The 16,677-nt window shown below is 39.3% G+C and overlaps 1 protein-coding gene across 3 annotated transcripts in view; it reads right to left on the reverse strand.

The window, feature by feature from the left end:
* Positions 1–16,677, reverse strand: part of LOC119863668 (RAB3A interacting protein) — a 54,722-nt gene that overhangs the window by 26,572 nt on the left and 11,473 nt on the right. The window contains exons 2-4 of one of the 3 annotated variants that reach the window (XM_038422415.2): positions 7,913–8,188; positions 7,437–7,698; positions 445–540 (exon numbers count right to left, since the gene is read on the reverse strand). In XM_038422415.2, the coding sequence (XP_038278343.1) occupies positions 445–540; positions 7,437–7,698; positions 7,913–8,188 (634 nt within the window). Of the gene's footprint in view, positions 1–444; positions 541–3,446; positions 3,558–7,436; positions 7,699–7,912; positions 8,189–16,677 lie in introns of those variants that run through there. The other 2 variants (XM_038422424.2, XM_043493461.1) reach the window with 2 other exon arrangements.

The following is a 16,677-nucleotide window of genomic DNA, read 5'->3' on the forward strand; positions in this document are numbered from 1 at the left end:
TCAAAGTTTTGGGGAGCAATGCACCTGGCCCCAAATCTAAAAGCTGGAAGCATAAGTTATGCATTTTTATGTCCCCCTCACTGTGGCCCCAAATTTATTTCTTTTTTATGCAATCTTCTAGACAGATAATCTGACTTTGACAGAAAATGGTTATACAAAAGAGAAGAACAATACATTTTAAGCTTTCTGGTCAATTCTTTTTACATCCCTCATTTTGGGTGCAGTAGGCAGACTAACAAGGCTAATGAGATCTCTCTCTCTCTCATACATGTAAAGCTATACAATTTCTTGCTCTCAAGTCTCTACTTCAACAGGCCCAAGCCTTGAGAGCACAAATTCTTTTACAAGCTGGATTTTTCTGTATCAGAGTACAAGGTACTGATGCTATATAACACACCATTCCCAGTCTCCTTTAATTATATCACAGCAATGACTCAAACAAACCTCAAACAGACTAGCTGTAAGTTCTTCCAATTCCTGTCCAAGTTGATCTCGCACTTTAGAAAGTCTTTCACATTCTTCATCTTTTAATTTCAGCTCCTATGAAAAAATGAAAATTATTTATTCTAACTTAATATAGTAGTTTGTGGGCTTTTAAAGCTTTGCCACAAGTAAATCAGTGCAACAGATAACCTTTGCTAAATAAAACCTTTCAAAACATTGAACTTAACACTAGAGGCAACGACATTAATGCTGTATATGTATATCTAGTACTTCCTTCTATATGGCAACCTATCAGGCTGATCTAAAAATACAACTAAGCTAAATGTGTGTTTCCAAAATTCTCTGAAGTACAAAGGCTTCTTTCCTGAAATATAGAAGACCACATTCACTGAAACAGAATATAGAAACCAAAAGGAGAATATATAAAAGAATTCTCTAAGTTTGGTAATTTCATAAGTTTTGTATTGTGACAATGTGAGTACTGCTTTCACTAGTGCTTGATATAGCCATATAGCCAATATACACCTTCCAAAATTTTAATTTTATTTTAAAGCAATAATGTTTTATTTTCTTTACCTTTAAAGAAAAACATTTGTCTGAAGAAGAGTCCCTGTTCACAGAACCTTTTTTCTATATTTTTAATATAAAGTTTTGTCTCCAGAGAGCCTCCTTACAGTACAGCTCTAGCTAACTCCAAAACAGCACTCTAGTTTTATCCCTGCTCCTTGTAAAGGCAGCAACATGCAGTCAAATCAAAATCAGTTTAATCATTAAAACTTGTGGAGTGGGTAGCTTAATCTCATTTACACCAAGACCCCTATCAGGCCCCTTTACACTGCCAGAACATTGTAAAGTGGGCATAAATTACATTTACTCCGACTTTAAAGTCTTACCACCGAGCACAGCAGTGTAAAGAAGTCTTAGTGTAAATGGTAATATGGTCCAAGATTTCTTGAATACATTTTAAAAATGGAAGCAAAAGCTCAGAAGAGTCTTCCTATTGCCAGTCCTTCCTGACATTAAAATGCTGCATACAGTTAGGAACAGCGGCAGCTGGAGCCCAAAACTAGTGCTGCAAGTGGCAACCTCCCAGAATGCCCAGGTTGATCATGTTTTCAAAGTGAAAAAACAAACACTGGGGTTTGGAGTATTTTGACAAGTATGAGGGAGGTTGGTGAGGAAGTGGGAAGAAAAAAAGGGGGGGCACTCTCGTCCTTCCCCCATAACTTGGCCCTTTCAAAATGAAAACCTGGGACCTTTTACATGAAAGGGCAGGGTGTGAGACACAGTATCTATGCCACTTTAATGCCTTTGGTGTTGTCTTTGTCACAACCTCTCCTCTTTCAATCTCATTCTTATCTACCATTCCTCACACACATCAACTCATTAGCCAATTGACTCTCAATTCCCCTTGCACTCATCTGTGCCAACCAAACTCATCCCCCTTCCAGCTCACAGCCTGCCAGAGTACATCAGCTCGCTCCAAGCCAACTCCCACCAACTCAGAAGCACCTTCACATACACCCCCACACAACAATTTATCTCTGTAGTCAAGAAGCCCTCATCTTCCTACTTAACCTGCAATAACTCAGAGCTACCCCTCACCTCAGCTCTAAGCTCTCTCCTATCCAAGACTCCAGGTTCAGAACTCTTTTCCCTTCTACTTGACATCCAAAACCACCACCGGGCTCAGAAATCCTTCCACTCCACTTGTTGATGGGTCTGCAAAAGCAGAAGAGGCAGCAGGGAGGGTGTGCATGTGATCTGAAACAGCTCCACGGAAGCCTGTATTCCCTACTTAATACCGCCTCCCTCTGCTGCCCTCAGTCCATGTTGCATCAAGCTAGACTACCTCATTGGAAGCCACTTTTACTGAAGCCTCCAGGTGTCCCACTAAGTCTCCAAATGGAAGCATGTAACACTGCACTCCACAGTACATCACATTACATACACGAGACATTTTTTATGGGGCTTACACTCAATAGGCTCGAATCATCAGCTTACCCTACTCATGACACTCAATGAAAGCAATAAAATAGCACCACTGAATACACAGTAATGTGGGTTTTTTTAAGATATATAAAAATGGAGAAGCCATCACTGTTTCTGAATTCTTAAGTTACAGCTTTAGGTCTTAGCACCCTGCATTCCCCAGTGGGACATGAGGCTACAGCCACTCCACTGTGATGTAGAACTCAGCCATTCACAATTTTGTCACTGCCACAACAGAATACTCTAATACACTCTACTTCAGACTTCCCTTGAAAGTCACCCAGAATATTCAGCTGCCCACCCTCGCACTTCCTTGGGGGAAGAAATCACTATGAAGACATAGAACCAATGCCCAAATCTCTGCATTGGCTTCCTATACAGTTCTGGATGCAACTGCAGGTGTTCTCAATTGTCTTCAAAAGCTTAAACACCCTAGGACATATTCATGAGAAACCACATCTTACTTTGTAGCATCAAATTGAGCTGTTACTCTCAATTCCTAGAATAATATCAGCAGCAAAATTTTCTAATATCCTGCTTTTGGACAACTAAAGTTTGACAAGCCTCAGGGCATAGTTATAGGTCCACCTAGTTTGGAATTTGTAGATTTATTTTATTTAATTTGGGAGTTGTGTTTATTTTGAGTTTGCTTGTGTGAAAGTTTCATTTTTTGCTTTTCCGATCTGCAGCCTTTTAACTTTTTTGAAAGATTGTATTTCGAGAGGTACTATGTATGCAAAGGCACAGCAATTAAGGTACATCTCCCAACTTAATATATATATTGTTCCATACACAAGCAGCTAGCTTTCCCAAAGAGAATGCTGTAGAAAAATGAAAGAGGCTAGGGAGGGAGACAGATGCATATCTTGTGGTGGGAGAACAGAAAGAAAGAGGAAAAAAGAGGAAGACCATGGAAATAAGAATGAGAGAAACAAAGTACAAAAAAGGAATTAAACAGAAAAATAAACCCAAGGGAAGACAACACTGAAGGTCAGCAAGTTTATATTTACTCATGTTCCTTTTTGTTTAACTGTATTTCTCGAGGAAAAAGTAGGGGAGTTGAAGAAGGGAAAAGGCAGGTTTTGATCCAGGAGTGGTGAATATTCAGGCCTCGTATGTTTCTACAATGGAGAGGGAACATACCAGCACTTAGTTTTCAACTTCACTGTTTGTAAAGGAAACATTACATGCATCAGTAAATCTCAAAAGGAAGTTAAAATAACATTAGGTCAAGCATTATCTTCAAGTCACATTGAAAGGTAAAACTAGTTTTGCCCACTTTTAAACCTTTAAAGTGACAGAATTAACATATAAAATATTGTGGTTTAGATACACGGATTTTTTTTTTAAACTGTTCAGATTGTGGTGATTGGAAAGACTGCCTTTTTAAGATTCATTGTAGGCTGCCAAAGTAAATCAGACTTGTAATGTAAACTTAAACAATAAAATTGTCCAAGGAGGAGTTCAGTTTTGGCTACTGAAACATAACAAAAAAGCAGAGGACACCATACATAGTCTATTGCTCTTAGAAGTTTGGCTAGACATGTCAAATCTTAAATCCTGTTGGGCAAGTTTCCAGGCTGTTATTTAGGAGGAATATCATACACTATATATTATATTGTCAAACAAAAGCTAAATATTTTGGGTTGATGTGCTTTAAAAGTAAAGATATCTAGACAGATGCTTAAGGCTCTCTCTTATGTCTGAAGCTGTTACTGAAGACTTAGCATTACTCACAGCTGAGTTTAGAGAAATAAAAAGCACAAGCTGAGACAGACTAAAAAGCACAAGCTGGTTTAGTGGCACCTGACTACTTCAAAAAAAAAAAAAAAAAAAGTTAAGCTACTTGGAAAAAATCAACTATTTTAAACCTGAAAACTCACAAAATTACTATGGAATTATTTCACCCAAACTTTTAACCTGCATGCAAAAACAAAAGTCAAAAATAGTCTCCCTATGCTGATAGATAGCAATGGTAGTGCTTTTATTTCCTGACTAGATCCTCATGAACAAAGTTTTAATATAGTGCCACATATATACACAACTGAAAGGACATCAGCATGGTCCACCAGGATCTGCACTTCACCTTTAATTGCTTAAGGACCAAAAGGTTTGGTTTCAGCACTTATCTGTTTATGGGAAGCCTGGCTTTCCTTGAAATGCAACAGAATAATCAGATATTCCAGATAAGCTCCCAACAAAAGACTATTCTAAGATGCCAATTACTTAAAATTGGGAACAAACAAAAGGAACTCCCTTGAAGCCATTCTCTTGCACTCTCCAACAGGTCACAGAATGCTGTACATCAAGACATGGTCACTATATATCTGGATGACATCTAAATGTGGTTGGCTCATTTTTCTTAACCACTTTTCACAAACACCTCAATCTGAGGTTGGCAGATAAAATAATATAAGTGCATAAAGACATGAGTGGAAAAGGTCTTAGGTACAAAGTGTACTGAGTCAGCGAAACGAGTCTTGAAATGACCATGCTTGGCTAACCATCATCTGAGTTTCTTGATATTTGCTTTAACTAAGGAATATAGCTGATGAGTTGCAAACTTGAACAGCTCACACAAAAGACACCATTGTGGGTTGAAGTGAAAGTTTACTTTCACTGACTGACCCCGTGTCCCTGTTATCTTCACTATGAAGTTGATGAAACTGAGTCAACTCAAGTTTTCTGACTACAAGACTGCTTTTTTGCATTGGTTCACCTGAGCCTGTGTTGGCTAACCTTCTGGATATGCTGCAAAATGGTTACTTTATTTTAAGAAGGCTTTTGGGAAGGGCTGGGTTTGAAGTTTATATAATTATTATATTTGCTGGTGACTGTTTGTCATGGTGGGATGGGCAGTCCTTTATATTGCTATGTTATATGTATTTTTTTTTATTTATGGATTGCACACTCACAGCACTAAATTGGTACCAGAGACATTTAAATCTAAAGAAAGATACAGTCTAGTTCCAATAAATAACTAGAGAGCTTAAATCAACCTTCCTACCAACTCCAACACTCTTATCAGAAGATAGCCACTAGGAATAAGATTAAGGATGACAAAGAGAAAGTGGAAACAGCAGGAATAAGTTCAAAAGGAGGTTCACAAAGAGCTCAGACAAAATTAAGTTTGCAAGAGGGAAACTCTGTGGACAGGAGAATGCTTTAGGATATCTGAATTCAAGAAATGCCTAGAATAAAGTTGAATGAAACCCTAGCTCTTATGTCAGATCCAAACTTTCCCGCAATCTTACGATAAGCTTTGGATGTGGTGGCTGATCTAGACTGAAGCAGAGTAAGCATACCTGTCACTGAAACCCCCAGAAATTCTAGGGTATTTCCTTTTTACAACCTTGCCGATGGTGCCAAGAATCTTGAGAAGTGACTAAAGTGAGTGGCCTCTCTGAGGGAAGAAGTGGGTTTTCCACCATCATCCAAATCATTAGCATAACAGATTTTCTATGCCCAGAAACACTATCAGTGTAGTACATGCCTTGTTCCCTCTGATATCTTTGTGATAACTTTGTCCAGCAGTGAGAGAGAGAAGGCATATTAAAATACATATATGAATATTGGACCCATTAGGCAGACAGGTTGACATTAGTTTCCCAATTCCAAACTTCCCAGATAAGGCTCTCTCAGATTTCCTGGTTGTTCTCATGGTGACAATACCAGGGCTTTGTTGAAGATTTTAGGTAACCCTAGCTATGCATTTGTGTACTTTGAAGTGTTTGGGTTTTTTCTGTAAAGTGGAACTTTAAACTTAGAAAACTACAATGAATTGAGAAGTGGTCAGTGACAGTGATTGACTTTTCCCAAAAACTTAACCACAGTTGTTTTTTGGTTTTGTTTTGTTTGCCAAATTACAACAAAACAAAACAGTATAGCAAAGAATTGAAAGTTGGCTAAGAGTGATTATTTAGTGGAAAAATATCAATATCAGGAACAATATGAGAACCCATATTTAAAATTTACATTGACAATCATAATGAAGGGGTAAATTCAGCCATGACAGAATTAATGACAACATCCAACACTGAGGGAGGGAAAGCATTCAGGAAGACTAATCCAAACATGTGGCAAGATGGGGTTAAATACAAATACATGTGGAGAGAGGGAAAAGACAGCACATCTACAAACTGGGTAACATCCACCAGAAAACTAGCAATTCTAAGAAAGACGAAGTGGTGTTAACACAACAAATAATAATGCTTTACATTTATATAGCACACCTTCCATCCAAGGAAGGCAAAGCGCTTTACAAATACTAATGAATTACACCTCTGCACATTGCATGGTAAAAAAGTATTACTTCCATTTTACAGATAAGGAACAGAAGTGGAATTTAAGGGACTTGCTCTGGGTTACATGTCAGTCTGCGGAAAGAACAAGAAATAAAGCCAGATGTTCTGGTTCCCAGTCACACGCTTTAACAACAAGGCTATTCCATCTGACAGAAGACAGCATTCCATTCAAAGTATGGCATACTGATACTGTGAAGAGTGCCACTGATGTTCGTATTTCTTCTTTCATATACATTCATTCCTATGATACATCATTGTAGTATGTGAACACCTGTATATTTCTATTTTATATGGCATCTGCTACATTTATGCAGTATGGGAGAGAGAAGCCTCAAGATGTACATCATCAGTGTCTATAAATATCTACAAGGTAATACTAGAACAGAAGGGAACTATTCTTATTCTCAGAAGGGAGGAACGGCCTAAGTTTAAGGAAAGAAAATGTTTTAATTTAGACATTACAGAATTTTTCATAACGAGAAGAATCAATACTGGAAAACTCTACCAGGAGGTTTGAGTCATTATCACTGCAGATATTCGGGATCAGGTTACATAAAATAATGATGTAGTGATAATCCTGCAAAACATGGGGGACCCAGACTGTTTTGACTTCTGACCCATCTATAAGTTTAACAGTACAAATCTCTCTATTCTGCAAGCAAAAATCATTAGAGAATACAATAAAACAAATCTTACCCTCTGAGCTTTTGCAAGTTCTTCTTTCAATCTCTCATAGCCTTTCTCTCTTACTTCCAGTACAGATGGGCTGCGTAAGTGAGACAGACTGTCTGTACTCAGCCCAAAAATATCTTCATTCCCTTCAGAAACATCGGTTAGTGTAGCACCCTGCAAAAACTCTCTCTCTGCATTATTGCTCTCCTTTCTGGAACTACTGTGTTTGGATGACCCACTCTGGGGTCCAGAGGTAGAACAAGGAACCGTGTCTGTAACATTGATGCTGGAAAGAAATGACATTTCTTTATTTAAATAAGAACACACACTAAGAGGAATAAAACTTTTAGAAATGTCAATTTTGCTGTTAAATGTGCCACTATAAGCATAATTTAACATAGGATGTTAAAGATATTCATAATGTTTTTACTAAAGACATGCTAATTAACAGGATTTGTATTTAAATAAATCAGATATGTTAGTCATCATCAATAACCTACTTGATGCCTGATGTTTCTCCACAATTTAGGTGCCTTGGAGATGAATAAACAGGTTGTGTGGGAAGGTCAAAAACATTTAATGCATTGGGTTGGATAGGTGTAGAGCACACAGCAGAAGGATGTGGGCGGTAGATTACGCTGGGTGAGGTAGTTGGTTCCTGAGTCCCTGGCTCGTACACTCCAAGAAGATCTGGTGTAGTGGGAGAAGCTAGGTTCACTTCATGAAAGCCTTCCAATGGGTCACTGGCCATAATAAAAGCCTCATCATATGAAACCCTGAATTAAATAAGCAAATTATTAGAACGATTAGTAAAGAATACATTTATATATTACATTATTAACTTCAAATGCAAGCAACCCATTCTTACTCAAACACTGGACAGCATGGCTGATGAAGCAGTGGGCTTAGGAGTAAGCTTTAGGTGCCAGTTTACCAGAGTGATGGGAACTGAATGTATTGTGATGAATGTGTGTTCTGTTTTATACAATGAAGTCAGCTTGCACTAAATTACAAGTGTCTTGTAAAGCTACAGAAATGTGCCGAACACATGGGTTGTGTGTAGTGGAGTAGGGAACAGAAGTTACAGGAGAAAAATGGAAGCTTTAGGTAAAACCTCTCTTCTACTCTAAATCAGTACTCTTTTGATCTCAATAAAATAGACCCAGAAAAGAACATAAGAAAGCTCATATTCCAGTGCGTGAAGTATTTCCAATCAGTGTATCTCTAAATAAGTCTCCCAAAGTTCTATGGTTTGTTGAACTACAGGCCTGTTCCTGAAATAGCTCACTCAAGCGGCAAAAAAGAGTAAATGTGACTACTCAGACAAATGAGCCCTTAAATTTATATCTTTCGCGTATTATATCAACCCAAAGATATACAAAATAGTAATACTATGAAGTAGTAAAATACTAATAAAACTGCCATGCACAAATCTCTGCATTTTCCCCATATTCACCATAAGGTGAAAATTCACTATTTTGAATTGAAAAGGTTCTAACACAATTTTTGTTTTCAGCATAAAATCAGGGATACTATGTGCACTTTACAACCAGGTAACTCTAATTTTACAGAAATTTCACATGACATCCAAACCCTTTGTAAAATTCAGGGTTCTACATTTCAGGGTTCAACTTGGAGACTTGAGGGGAAAATTAAATACCAAGTACTTATATGACCACCTCTGAAAGGGGTGGCAATGCAAACAGGTTTTTCCGTTTGGAAGTATAAATAAATGCAATATAAATATAAAGTATGTCTCTTCATATAGCTGCATAGTACCATGGGAAAGAATTACAGCATTTAAACAGACATGTATGGCATTTTACAGACAAAAATCTGCTCTGAGCTTACAATTTAAAAAGACATAGCACCACAAATGATGACAAAGGGTGGTACAAGAGAGGAAGTATGCAGAGATGAGGTTTAAAACAGTCAAAGATCATGTGAAATACTTACTATTACATTTGCAGCCAGTTTGTGAATTTTTAAAAATACTTATTACAATGTAGGGACAGTGTCCAGGGTAGAGATCAGCAATTTGCATTTGCAATAATTTAGTAAGAGCATCCCTTTTTTGGTCCATTTAATAAAACAAATGGTTTTTTACCGCCAGTATCGTATTTGTACTAGATACATGTACATTGATAATTATTTCCTAATGCAACTACCTATTTAAATACATTGCCAGGTAAGTTTTAAAACAAAAACAAAAACATAAAAAAAAACAAAAAACAAAACAAAAAAACCCCGAAAACCCTAAAATGTTCCTGTACCTGAACACAATGGCTTCACTGTGCTGTTTCTGTGTTAAGTATGCTCTTGCTACTTCACAGAAATGTTTTGCAGGAAATCTCTAAATTATTGCAAATGCAAATTGCTGATCTCTACCCTGGACACTGTCCCTACATTGTAATAAGTATTTTTAAAAATTCACAAACTGGCTGCAAATGTAATAGTAAAAGGGACCCTCTTTTTATTCCCATTTTCTGTAGAAATGTGTTATTTAGAACTACCTACAACAGTAGTATCCCCTCCAGTTGCACAGTGTTTTTTTGGTAAGCAGAGTAAACTCTAAATCTACAGCTTCTCTACTGAACCACAAACATGAGCAGCTTATTTTTAAGTTTCCATGTAAGCAATTTCTTTGGCAAGAGAATCTGATTTTTTCTACACCTGTGCTTCACACTTCACAGTTCAGTTCCCCCTTTCCTCAATAAGCCAATCTAAACTTTCCACAATCACATTCTCATGCTCTGCCTCCCCACTTCTCCTTTGCATCCCAATTTCTTCAATGAGAAGGAAAAAACAGGGAGGCAAGTCCTCTGCATGACTGAAAGGGAGAACAATTGCCTGAATGACATGCCTTTTACATGCCCAACTGGCAGACAAGTGGAGAATATGGCCTAGGAAGTAAAATGGGAGCAACAATCCTGCCAGTTCCTCTGTACGTCAATCCCCTTGCTCCATGACTTCCATTGCATCAAGTATGAAAAACTTTAATGTGAAGGAACTACTATCACACATACCAGCAGATAGCTAAAAACTGCCAGCTCTCCAAAATTTTCTGGACAGGTGATCAGTGCAGCGAGCATATAAAGAGGCTGAAGAGCGAGTGCCAGAAGACCAGGGACAATAACTGCACCTCAGGCAACTCACCAACAACATGCCCATTTTGTGATGGCTTTGACCAGGTCCTGCGCACTGCACTCAGCAGGGAGCCAATCGTGTTTCATGATGACCTGGTCAGCCGGGAAGGTACCACATTAGCCCTTGAATCCAGCCTGGGGACTGATGGGAGCCAGCAGCAGGCTCCTAGTCAGGAGCATGAAGTGACTCTGGAGAAGACAGTGAATCAGGACCAATAACAAATTATCAGTCCCTACTCAAAAGAGTTGTTTGACACTGCCCCGTCCCACTCCACCCCACCCCACGAGGAACAGCCGGCTGCCAAGCCTGCAGAGAATCCGGTGGAGACAGAAGCCACTCCAGAACCTGGTAAGTGTATGACTCAAAAGTTTATTATTTCAGTAATGGGAGGGAAGCAAAAATGGTAAGCCCTGGCCACCAACATTTGGCCACTAGTGGCCGATTGTATCGCACCACCTAGGCGTCCCCTCTCCCTCTTCCCTTTCCTCCCACCATGTGGCATTCAAAATAGTGACTTGGAATTTCAAACATTCATAAACAGCTGTAAAGATTATTTTTTAACTGTTAAGTCACAGAGGTTTGCTAGGGTTACTCTTGTTTTCTTTTCATTATTTAGAAATTTGCCACTCTGTAATCATGTCTCCCGGGTCTATGCAGCCACCTGTAATTAGTGAACTGCATGTGTGTGTTTGGGAAACAGTATTCTATTTCCAAATCTAGTCCATCTCAGTTAGAGGTAATCCATGCAATTCTGCAGGTCACAAAATCATTTCTCCAAAGTACAAGTACGGTGGCAGTTTTTTCCCAGAACTGTGCTGGGTGCGGGATGGAATAAAGTTGCAGATTTCAATGAGTTTGTATACAGCAACAACGTGATAATTCATATTAATTCTCTCATGGATTCTGACCCAATACTGGCTGCTGATAGCTGCAAACTTTTCTTGAAGCAGGAACTCCAGATAGTTAGTCACATTGCAGAGAGGGGTATATTTTTCAGGCCCTGCCCCATACAGCTGACTAGCCCACTCCACTAAAATGTGCTGTTCAGTTACTATTCATTTGAATACTTCAGCTGCATACACTGCAAGTTTCCCTCCAGCAGCTTGGAAGAACATCTCCCACTGCCAGTGGGGCACCACAAGAACAGTTATGTCTTCCAAAATATGAAAGGCCTGAAATGAGAGAAAAAGCCTTTGGCAGCAAGGGCACTATACACATCCCTCCTCCCCCGCAACTCCAAATGGTAATTAGTTACGAAATTTTCATGTAACAGAATAAAGGTTATAATTCTAAAATTACCATGGTCTCTGCCCTTCTATAACGGCAATTAACAAGGCTGTATGCAGACACAGTTTGAGGACTGAAGCATCCCCTTCACAAAGTGTGTTGGTTCACTTTAGAACCGTTACATTTTATGTCCTGGAAATGTCACAATAATTCTGTCCTGCTCCACTGAACTACTTTAGACAATTTTCAGAGTAGCAGCCGTGTTAGTCTGAATTCACAAAAAGGAAAAGGAGTACTTGTGGCACCTTAGAGACTAACAAATTTATTTGAGCATAAGCTTTCGTGAGCTACAGCTCACTTCATCGGATGCCATCATGTAGCTCACAAAAGCTTATGCTCAAATAAATTTGTTAGTCTCTAAGGTCCCACAAGTACTCCTTTTCTTTTCTTTTTTTTTTTTCTTTTTTTTTTTTTTTTTTTGCTTTAGACAATGACCCTCTGTTTCTTGTCCTATTTCAGGATCCTCAATCTATACTGCCTGATGTTCTTCAGGAACTCGAACCCTGGCCCCTTGTACCTGCATACACTGTTCCAAGAGGCAGCATTTCCATGATGAAATGATTTACTGTTTTAAGACATGTTTATAAATAAGGCATATTATGATGCCAAGAAAGTTTATTGCTGCCATTGCATCACATTATACAATCATGATTTGAGATAATAAAACTGAAAACATGTTCAGGAGCAATTAAGCATTAGTAAGCAAATGGTATTCCTCTATTTAGGGTTCACAGCAATTCTATTTCTATAAACTCCACCTGCATAGCCATTGTGCCCGCTCCAACCAGATTCATTGTTCATCGTGTCATTCAGACTTACACTGCATAGCAATCAAGCCCAACCTCCCTTCCAAATACCACCCCTCCAAAATAAATGATCCAGTTTTGTCCTACTAGCACATTCATACAGGTACTATTCCCCCTCTTCCATAGGGCCATGCAAGTCCATATTGTGAGAATGCAAAGCATTCCCGACTTCTGCTGCCCAGATACAACCAGCTCCTGCAGTGGTAGCTACACTTTCTGGCTGATGGTACTGATGCAGTATCCCCTCACTGTCATATATCCATTCAGGGGGAAATGGTTCTCCTCGGATTTGACAAAGATTGTGAAGAGCACAGCAAGCCATAGTAATTCAAACAGCATTGATGACACTGACATCCAAATGGGTTTGTAAACACCTTCAATGAGATTTCAATCTTCCAAAAGCACATTCAATAATCATTCTACACCCGCTGAGAGTGTAATTAAACTTTTTTTTTTTGCCAAGGCCTCTGAAATCAGGGTATGGTTTCATAAGCCAAGGCAAAAGAGGGTACAATGGGTACCCCAGAATAAAGAAGAACATTGGGGACAGTAACATCATTTATGTCAATGTAATTTGGTGTGAATAGCATCCCAGCCTGTCCATGAATGTAGATTCCCAAGTGGTGAAGAACTCTGGCATCGTAAATTTTTCCTGTACAACCCAAATTGACATTCATAAATCTGCATCTGTGGTCCACTAATGCCTGCATAACAATGGAATAACCTTTGAGGCTTAACATGCTCCTTGAGGAGGGCAAACTATGGGCACATGAGTCCCATCAATAGCCCCAGAACAGTTCAGAAACCACATTCTCTCAAAGCCAGCAATTACTTCCAGAATATCTAATGTCAGCCACGTTGGGGTAAACCACATGCCTGATGGCCTCAGTTACCTCTGCCACCACTTTACCCACAGTCGATTTTCCAGCCCCAAACTGGTTGGCAATGGAACTGTAGCAGTTTGGGGTAGCCAGCTTCCAGACAGTGATAGCAACCTGCTTCTGGACCAGCCAGGGTGACCTCAGATGTGTCTCTTTACACTAGAGGAAGCTGCTCATAAAGCTCCAGAAATGTGGCTTTCTTCATGAAAAGGTTCGACACACTGCTGGTCATCCCAGCTGCACATAATGATGTGATCCCACCAGTCTGTGATTGTGGCCCTGCACTAGAAGTGCCAGTCTACATAGGGGGCATCAGCAGCTGTGCCAATTATACCGAACAGCATCTGCTAGTGAGAGTACTCCTCCTCCTCCTGCAGCTTCACCAGGAAATCCATTGGGTACCTTCGGTGGGACAAAAAAAAAAAAAAACACTGCTGAAATGTCCACCTGCTCCTCCTGGATGCTCTGCCAGTTTTCTGACACAGAAGTGAAAGCACAAGCAAAAGAAGTTTGTCAAAAGGTGCCTCCCTCCATGTTGCTCGATCCAGTAGCTCGGAGTGCACAGACCAAAATGACTGCTTGGTGGGCTGATCAAACTTCCTGTAACAAGCAAGGCGGAGAGTAAAGTTTTCCCACCACGTACAACAGTTTTAGGGCTAGAGTGGCCACATTTAGAAATGCGTTTGGCACTCTGGGATATGATTACTTCGAATCGGGTCTGTGCACTGCAGTCAGGATGCCAGAGCCGTAGGTTCAAGTATGGGTTAGAAAAGTCTTAATGTGAAGTTAAGGAACAGCGTACACTCAAACTCAGGGCTTTCTAACATGAGTCACCTGACTCAAGTCCCACTAACTCTGGGCTTACAGCGGAGTGTAGACATAGCTTAAGAGGTTGCTTGCGTCAGTCTGGACACAGACTGAAATAAAGCCCAAATCTTTTCCACTCAGCCACACTGTCTCAGATTTACAAATAGTTTACCCCATATTCTTTCACCTAACAAGCAAATATAAGTCAAAATATAAACCAAACTTCTGTGCCTTCCTGTTAACCCTCTTCTTTTCCCCCAATGCTATCCCCACACAAATTTAGAGATCTAGAATATGCACCGTTCGAACAAGGATTTTTCTTATTTTGCACTACACCTTATTTTATTAGATCATCACTAAAACAAGGAATAAAATAGTTTAATAAATTGATAAATGTTTTCCAACATCAATTCAAATTGTGAATAATCTCAATGGGGAAAAAAAAAGGACAAAACAAGCCGGCATGTTTAACTTATTTATATTTGATATAAACAACGTGAATTTGAAGCAGCTCAACTGCTAGCTCAGCTGAGTCAAAGTAGCCAGTGTCCAAAAGATTGATTGTTCCATGCGAAACAATAGTTAAATCATGCCATATCTTCATTTGGAAACAAAAAAAAAGTCATTTTATTTTAAAATATCTAGTATTGACTATGGAGCCTTGCTCAGATCCCTCAGAAATTTGTCATCACAAGCCCCTGCAGCCAGTCAGAAGTGATTTGCCTGACTAACAGCTTGCCTATAAACCTACAGCTACAACTCTCACTCTTCATTCCATGTATTTCAAAAATTTCTAGCTGCAAATTTCAAAAATTTCAGCTGCAACACTCAGGAGCACCTACAGAACAGCTAAAACCATACACTGTGTTATTACTATTTAACTGAAAGAAATAGGAGAGGAGAAAAAAATACCATTTTAATATGCTTTTGGTGATGGAAAGTCAACTTTAGTTAGCATTTTCAAAAACATACAAGTGTGTATGTTTAAAAGCACTGTACAGTTATCAAAAAAAAGAAAAGGAGTACTTGTGGCACCTTAGAGACTAACAAATTTATTAGAGCATAAGCTTTCGTGAGCTACAGCTCACTTCATCGGATGCATTTGGTGGAAAAAACAGAAATGCATCCGATGAAGTGAGCTGTAGCTCACAAAAGCTTATGCTCTAATAAATTTGTTAGTCTCTAAGGTGCCACAAGTACTCCTTTTCTTTTTGCAAATACAGACTAACACGGCTGCTACTCTGAAACCTGTACAGTTATCGCCACACAGTTCTTCTTTTGCATAAGTAATAACGTCTCAGAGAGAATTTGTTAGAACTTGTTTCTGCCAGAGGGTTTTTTATTCTGCACTAAAACTAGTTTTCAATATGCCTGAAATTAGCTCTATATTGGACAGGCATGCTCTTTTCAGTAAGCTAAACAAGTAAGGCTTGAAATACTATTTAGCATAATCAGTAATATTATTACGTTTTTTATGCTCCATCACAAAGAATTGAAGGGGGAATAATTATCTTCAGTATTCTAATAGGCTAATCAGGAATTTATCTTTTTCTGTGGATTGTGAATAGTGATAAAAGTGCCTAATTAAATGCACGTACTGTACAATTAAGGTCTTCAAGATTTTGTGATCACTGGTTAATTGTCCAGAACATAAAGGTTAATAAAATGTCTCAGACCTTATCCACACAAGAAAGTTGCACCAATTTAATTTATATAGGTTTTTTATTTAGTTTAAAAACATATATAGGTTTTAGTTAAAATAGTACAAACCCCCCGTGTGAACATTCTCATTTCGTTTTACACGAGGCACTCTCTTCTTTGGTTTAATTGAAGTAATAGTGTCCACACAGGGATTTGCAATAGTTTAATTAAGGCCTTGTCTACACTGGCAATTTTCTGCACAGTAAAGCAGCTATCTGCAGTTTAACTCCCAAAATGTACATACTGCCAAGCCACTTAGTTACAGAACTGCCCAGTTGCAGCGCTGTAAAAAAAACCACCCCGATGAGAGGCGTAAAGCTTGCAGCTCTGGGGCTACAGCTCTGCAGTGCCAGTGCAGACACTCTGGTTGACTACAGCGCCGCAACTGGCCTCCAGAAGGTGTCCCACAATGCCTGTTCTCGCCACTGTGGTCATCAGTTTGAACTCTACTGCCCTGCCCTCCGGTGACCAACCGTGAGCCCCACCCCTTAAATTCCTTGGGAATTTTGAAAGTCCCCTTCCAGTTTGCTCGGTGATGCATGCAGTGGTCTCAGCGCATCTTTCCTAGTGACCATGCCTGCTCCACGCACCAGGCGATTCCTCGCTTGGAGCAATGCCGAGCTGCTGGACCTCATC

Source organism: Dermochelys coriacea, chromosome 1, assembly GCF_009764565.3.
Source record: "Dermochelys coriacea isolate rDerCor1 chromosome 1, rDerCor1.pri.v4, whole genome shotgun sequence".
In the NCBI taxonomy this organism is placed as follows: Eukaryota; Metazoa; Chordata; order Testudines; family Dermochelyidae; genus Dermochelys; species Dermochelys coriacea.